Here is a 7545-nt window from a genome sequence, read left to right on the forward strand (position 1 = left end):
GAAAAAGAAAATCGGTCAACTCTTTTGTAAGCCCAACACTTCCAACCCTTCACCTCTGCACAGCACAACTCCACGCTGTTGCCAAAGCCGTGAGCGGCCCCATGCAGTGTACCCAACTCCACAACCATGCACCTGCATCCACACGAAGCTGAGTTTTGGAGGAAGCACAAGAAGGAAATCAGAACGCAATGCTAGAGCACTGAGACGGCTGAAGAATGCGTGCGAGAGAGCCAAGAGGGTGCTGTCTTCGACGATGCAGACTACCATAGAGATCGATTCTCTGTACGAAGGGATTGATTTCTACACGACAATCACGAGGGCGAGGTTCGAGGAAATGAACATGGATTTGTTCCTGAAATGTATTGAGGCGGTGGAGAAATTCCTGCAAGATGCGAAGATCGACAAGCACCAAGTTCATGACGTGGTTCTTGTAGGCGGGTCCACGAGGATTCCCAAAATTCAGAACATGTTGCAGGACTTTTTCAATGGGAAGGAGCTTTGTAAGAGTATTAACCCCGATGAAGTTGTGGCTTACGGTGCTGCGGTTCAGGCTGCGATTCTGACCGGTGAAGGGAGCGAGAAGGTGCAGGACTTGTTGCTGCTCGATGTCACGCCACTTAGTCTTGGGCTCGAAACTGTTGGTGGTGTTATGACAACTCTGATTTCTAGGAACACGACGATTCCGACAAAGAAAGAATAGATTTTCTCTACGTAGAGGACGTGCAGTGCTTTGAATGGGAATAATTCACGTGAAGTTTGTTTGGGATAAGTTCTCCTCAAAAGGAGCGCCGGTTGCATAAGGTTACGCAATGCCGGTTGTAAGTAGCTTTTCTCTTGTTTTTGGTCTTTTAATTCAACGGTGTGTTAGGTGTCGGCAACTTTAGTCATATATTTTGTCTGAAGGGTTTTATTTGGTTGTGTCAGCTCCCTCAAATTCTCTCTCATTGTCGGTTCTCTCCCTCTCGAGTTCTCTCTCAATTCAGATCCTCTGTCTTTTCTCTTTTCTCTCTTCGTCTTCTCTCTTCTGTGCATCTTCTCTCTTCTTTTGGTTCTTCAAATTTATTTTTTTGTGTTGGGTTTATTTTTTCCTTTCATTTCGTTGAAGCTGATTATTTTGCTTGTCTGATATGCATGCTTTCATTTTCAGGTTTGTAGTGTTTGATTTGTGTTGATCGACTGCGTTTTCAGTTTCGTGAGGGTCCAGATCTGACTGGTTTTGAAAACCTCAGAGCTATAATTGAGGCCGAGGCTCTCAAAAGGAGGAACTCTAGGCTCTCAAGTTTTTTCATGTCGTTGCACCTGGTTTGAGGATTGTAGATGGGTTTTGGTCTCCATATTTCTTAACAAAATATATTGATTTCTTTTTTCTTTGCATGCAGTGGTTGATATCCAAGATTTGATTTCTCTTCGTGTTCGTCTATGCCTCTTCTCTCTTCAAGTTTGGGCTTTTTTATCTTCCGTTCTATTTTTTCGCTACGGAAGGTCAAAACACCAAGTTATTTTTTTTTTCTTTCTTTCTTTTCTCTTCTCCCTCATTTCTCCTTTGCGCCGCAGCCCACCCCGAGCCCTGTCTCCCTCTCTGCAACCGATGTATGGACCACGTCGTCAGCAACAGAGTCATTAGCAAGCTCTGCATCATGCCGAGTCACCCCAGATCTGCCATTTCTCTTCTCGATCTCCTCCACGACGGATTAGAAGCAGAGGATTCGTACCCATTGCATGTCAGCACTCAGATCCACCATAGATCTCACGTTCGTTGCTTTATCAGCAATTGCTTTTTGTACAGTGTTGGTGTGACTCTTTCAAAGTGAGGAGATGTTTTGGCCACTCAATAAGAGGGATGGAAGGCAGGGTTATCGGTTATAGGTTTTTCTCATTTATCACAAATCTGTTGAATGTGAGGCCCCGAAAAAAATGTGTCGTAGTGTTTGGTTTGAGTTTTTTCTTGCTCAATCTTCGTTCGGGTGAGCTGTGAGTATGGACCCCCTTGGTGTTGGCGACAATGCATGCATGGGAAGATTTTTTGCGTGCATAAGCTTATTCAAGCAGGAGCAAATGTATGTTGCTTCTTATTTTAGTTATGAGAACTTTCTCGGTAAAACTTCTTACTTGAGCATCAAAATAAATCGGAATTGATCATGGGTTTTGTGTGAAATTTACTAGATACTGATGTTTGATTCTCTACATCGAAGAACCTGCTTGCATTATGCTACTTACTATGGCCATTCATATTGCCTGCAATCTATTCTTTCTGCTGCTCATTCCACCCGTTTCAGATTCTTGGTTTGTCTCTTCCACCCTCTGTCTGTCTGTTTGTTTGTTTGTCTATCATTCTTTGCGTCTCTAAATGATCTGACTGGTTTTGCTTTATTTAATCGGCGATAGACAGAGGACTACAGACTAAAATGCAGATGGAAGGCTGGTGGTAGAAAGCCAAGTCTCACGCTGAGCAGAAAAAAATAAAAAAGAAATGCATTCACATGAGATTTCGTTTGATGGAGGCAAGACGACGTGCAGCTGGGAAGAAGAAAAAGAAAATTCTTTCGTAGTAGAAGCCATTCATGAGGGACCCAATTCAAAGCTTTTTAGACAATTTACGTAAACAAAGAAGGAAAACCCAAAAGAAATAAAAAAAACTCCCAATTTATTTGGCTTTGACGCGAGAGAGTTTGTTTTTCTTCTTCGCTTTTGGACATAAGAGCATCCCCGATGCTTAAAATACTATTATTCCTAAATTATAAGGAAAATTATAGGGAAAAGTTCAAAAACTCCCTCCCATCCTATTCCCTATTTTAAGATTTTGATTTAAGAAATGAACAGTGGTTCCCTAAATATTCATCCCCTAAATTATTTTTTATTAATATTTTATTCAAATAAATAAAATAAATTCTTTTTTCAATCAACTACATTTTCTCTTATACTCATATTTATTATTCTTTTAAATAATATTTTTAAAAATAATTTAAATAATTACTAAAATATAAAAATAATAATTTTAAAAATATTATTAAACCCTTAAAAAAAGAATTTAAATTTTTATTTAAAATATTCACTATAATAATAGTTCAAAACATAAGAAAAAATATTAAGTAGTGAAGTTTGAAAATGGAAGTGAGAGAAAAAAGTAATAAAGAAATAATAGAAGAATATTATTTTAATAGAATAGATAAAGGATAGGGAATGAGATGTAGAAGGTTTTTTAAAAATGAGTAAAATTTAGGATAAAATTATAAAGAGTGTCCTTTTTAACTAAAATTTAAGAAAAAATTTAAAAAATCAGATGGGAATGCTCTAAGACGGAAAAGGAGCATTATTTCTTGTTTTTTTTCATTCTGGACATGAGACACGATCAACGCGCATGGATATTAATTTATTTTTGCTTTTTGCTTTTGGTGGTCAATTCATTATTTGTTTGGGTAATCCAAATTGCACTTTCCCTGCACAATTAAGTTAAATACATGTTCAAGAATTTTTAAAAGGAAAATTCGAACTTCTTTATTTTTTCATTAATGGTTTTTTTTTATATATATTTTGGTTTTATTATTTTTAAATTGGGTTTTGCCGGTTGTGTCAGTATAAATTTACATCTTTTTTTTTCACTTTTCCAATGTATTCTTTTAATATTTTTAAATATTTAACAAAATTTTAAGAGGTCACAAAACCATTAAAAAATATTTTTCATCACTACGTAAAAAAAAATAAATAAATAAAACGTACTTGGGATCCCCATTCAGGACCACTGTGGGTTTAGTGTTACTCAACAAAAAATAAAAAAACTCCATGCATGTCTCAGTTCGCTGGTTCATCAGTCTGTCTGGGTAATGATGGATCAAATTATTATCCACAAATATTTATTAGAACTGACATTTTTCTTTTTCCTATACATCAAATTATTGATTGAAATTTATTTTATTTTTATAAAAAATATATTATTTCTTTAAAATAGAACTACGCAAACGTGCAAACTCCTACACTAGTATGTATATATATATATATATAAGTCAATCGATGAATCCCAAGGGTTTCATACATTCAATTATAAATAAATTATAAATAATTCAGTTTAATTTCTAAGTATGTATAGAACAAAACCGGCCAGAACAAGTTTCCAGTGAGACATTCAATTTCACTATATACATTTTCTCATGAATTTTTTGTGTAATAAATTCAATTTTACTTTTCAATATCACAGGAAGAATAACGAGTCTTTATGATTCAAATGAACATAATTATACTTTAACAAGGTGATTGGTACATTTTTAAATTATTGATAGTCGTTACTAATGGAAGAAGATTTAGCATAGGAAGTAGTTATTCAAACTACAAACATATGCTACAAATCAAGTAATTGCAAAATACAACACATTACAATTTGTAATACAAATCATCAAGATTGGCCTCTTGTAATGTCCCTAATAAAAGCTTGAAGATTATTTTCAGTTGATCCACCTTCAGCAATTGCTTTGTGACAAGCATCTTGAAGTTCTTTCGCTCGCTTCCTCAATTCGAGCCCCTCATTATTTTCTTGATTCATAAACCTTTTCAAGAGATCTGAAATCTCTCCTCTTGTCACCAAATTTTTAGATTTCACATCTTTCTTAATCCTCCATCCAATTTTCCAGTCTTCTACAATTCGTTTACAGTTTGGGACTTGATCAAAAAATATGGGTGAAGTAAGCATTGGAAGACCAGCAAAAACACCCTCTAATGTGGAATTCCATCCACAGTGTGTCCAAAACCCTCCTATGGAGGAGTGGCACAAAACCTTCAATTGGTCACACCAAGGTACCACGAACCCCATATCACCACAACCATCTTTAAACCTAGCAGTGTTCCCCCTGGACACCCACAAGTACCTGATACCACTGTCCTTCACCCCACCAACAATTTCATCCATTTGAGCTTCTGACATAGAGTGGAAACTTCCAAATGAGATGTACAAGACAGAACGAAAAGGTTGAGAATCTAGCCAATGGAAATAGTTTACGCCATTGATGTTGCCATCGGAGCCGGAGGCATTGTCTTGAAGTTCTAAGTAGGGTATGGAAGGGCCAATTGGGTAGACGGGAATTGAAAGTTTTGCTCTTAAAGTATCAATGACTTGAGCTTCAAGCTCGTGGACAGAAGTGAATAGTAGATATTGTGCTTTGGGCACCGACAAAATACAATCCCGAGTAAGAGGCAAGATTATCAACCCATCTCCAGAGAAAAAGGTAGGAAGATCTGCAAGGCGTGTTGTAAGGACTCCGGGGATGTAGTCAACAAGCTCGTCTCCCCGTTCTTAATCAAACACATCATAGAAACACAAAGAAAGCTATTAGCTAGATGTGGTAATGAAAAATTTAAAAAAATAAAAATCCATAGAAACAAGATGATCTTTATTCAACTTGACGTTCTTTATTATGGATGCATGATGCTAACTAGGTTTTATTGAAATTTATGATTGCGCATGCATATCAAACCCATAACAAATATTGAAGGAATGGAAATCTTAAGTGTCAACTCGATAACGGGTCATACCAATTGAGTCATTGACTATATTTGGCCGGAATTTGTTGTTTTTCAAAAAACATATTAACAATTGCCTTCTTCTTGTTGCATTTCCGTTAGTTCAGAGTGACATAAATTTTCACATGACACATCTGTGTCGCATGAAGTACAAGATTTAATTACTCCTCAGATGACCTTTATAATAGGCACAACAAGAAATGCTCTGTTAGCTTTTAAGCCCTTTGGAGGTAAGTTGAGATCAGTCTATACTTTCATATGTTGAGCTTTCATACTCATCATTTCCGCCTGCACATCATACACCATATTTTTTTTTTCTTTTGTTTTTTTCTTTTTAAACTAATTGAATTCTTCTATTTATCATCCGTACACTATATATTTGGTGAGAAAAAAAATTATGTGTAGTGCATAGTGTGTGAATATGATGAGTAGAATTTTTGTCTCTAAATTGACCCAAAATAAAAACTTTTCGATTGCCTTAAATCCAAGAGAAAACGAGAATGCATAATCTATATGGGAAAAGTTTAAGACGGTATTTGAATGTTGATTTGAGTTGAAATGAGTTGAGTTCTTTATAAATAGTAGTGAGTTGAGATGGTGAATATGAATTTAGATGTGTTTGGATGTTAAGATTAATTTAGGTGTATTTATAAGAAATTGAAAAATGTTGTAAGTCCCGCATGTAAAGAGATATTGAGTTGAAAAAAGTAATGGGTCTTACGTGTAAAAATGTTTTGAGTTGAAATGAATTTAGATTCGTTTGTTTTCACAACTCCTCTTAACTCATCTCATCTAATCATTACAACTTTTTTAAATTTATACACAAAATTAAATAAATAATTCAATTTTTTAAAATTTTAAAATAAAAATAATATTAAAAAATATATTTTAACGATATTTTATTTAACTTTTAATTTTAATCTTAATTTATTTCATTTCATGTCATTTATGAAAATAAATAAAATCTAAATAATTTGAAATTTTAATATTTAAATATTAAATTTAGTTTAAAATTAGATCGAACTGTTTTTAGTTCCGTCCAAATTTCAAACGTTAACTAAGGTTGTGTTTGGATGTTGAAGTGAGTTGAGTTGAGTTGAGTTGAGATGATAAAATATTGTTAGAATATTATTTTTTAATATTATTATTATTTTAAGATTTAAAAAAATTGAATTGTTTATTATATTTTGTATTAAAATTTAAAAAAATTGTAATGATAAATTGAGATGAGTTGAGATGAGTTTGGTAATCAAATTCACCCTAAAGCTTCTTATCAACTGGTGAGCGGTGTGTGGTCCATTCTCTAATCCACAGGCACGCAGGCAGGGCAAAATTTGATAAGAGAGAGGTTTTGGAAGCATCTCACCTGACAGTTCAACCGGGAAATGGCCGTTCTGCACTAGGAGCTCGAAATGGTGGACCACCGAGAACACCGTCGCGGACATGGTCATTAATGACGCCACCGGGATATTTCTCCGGTTCCCCACTCCGACAACCCAAATCACATAAGTATCGGCCACTATGGCACTCACCGGATGCTCAAGCCGGTCAAGCAGCTCCTCAAAGGGCGCTTCCATCTTCGAATTGACGGCCTGAAGGAAGCGGGGAAAATCTTTAGCACGACCATGCTCGGACGGTATGACGTTGGGTATCGTGGCGTATCGTATGTTAGCCGGCTTAGGTTCTTCTCCGATGAAGCTGAGCCACTCCTCGGTGACGACGAAGGTGACGAGGATGGATGGGCTTTTCAAAACTAGTTGCTTGCAAAGGTTCATCATGGGGTTGATATGGCCTCGACCGGGATATGGCATCGCCACCACGTGGCAGACGGCGGATGAGCTCTTTTTGGTAGGATCCATTTCTGGCAGCTGATCTTTCTAATTCGACGCAAGCTCCGGGCAATGGCAGGCAGAAACTCCGGAACAAGACGGGAAACGGCACTGAGCCACTGAGGTAAGAAATTTATCCTTGAAAGCTTGGCAGTGGCGGCTTAAATAGATGAGAAGCCAAATAAATCAAAAGTAGGCTATTAGTACG

The 7545-nt window shown here is 36.2% G+C and overlaps 2 protein-coding genes across 2 annotated transcripts; one reads left to right on the forward strand and one right to left on the reverse strand.

Annotated features, from left to right (window-relative positions):
• The first annotated feature begins 253 nt into the window (after positions 1–253).
• Positions 254–700, forward strand: LOC108996885 (heat shock cognate 70 kDa protein 2-like). Its single transcript, XM_018972926.1, has one exon. It carries the CDS (start codon positions 254–256, stop codon positions 698–700), a length of 447 nt encoding a protein of 148 aa, XP_018828471.1.
• A 3514-nt stretch (positions 701–4214) lies between these two features.
• Positions 4215–7545, reverse strand: LOC108996984 (UDP-glycosyltransferase 87A1-like). Its single transcript, XM_018973050.2, has 2 exons — positions 6875–7545; positions 4215–5280 (listed from the first exon to the last, which is right to left on the reverse strand). The coding sequence occupies exons 1-2, from the start codon at positions 7365–7367 to the stop codon at positions 4388–4390; spliced, it is 1386 nt and encodes a 461-aa protein (XP_018828595.1). The 5' UTR covers positions 7368–7545; the 3' UTR covers positions 4215–4387.

Source organism: Juglans regia, chromosome 14 (genome assembly GCF_001411555.2).
Source record: "Juglans regia cultivar Chandler chromosome 14, Walnut 2.0, whole genome shotgun sequence".
NCBI lineage: Eukaryota > Viridiplantae > Streptophyta > Magnoliopsida > Fagales > Juglandaceae > Juglans > Juglans regia.

What these genes read in the sequence shown, in the direction of transcription:
- LOC108996885 (XM_018972926.1), top strand. Translation starts at nt 254, where the DNA reads ATGCAGACTACCATAGAGATCGATTCTCTGTACGAAGGGATTGATTTC.
- LOC108996984 (XM_018973050.2), bottom strand. Translation starts at nt 7,367, where the DNA reads ATGGATCCTACCAAAAAGAGCTCATCCGCCGTCTGCCACGTGGTGGCG. An exon ending in TTTCCCGGTTGAACTGTCAG is followed by an intron (nt 5,281 to 6,874) that starts GTGAGATGCTTC and finishes TGTTTGATTAAG; the next exon opens with AACGGGGAGACGAGCTTGTT.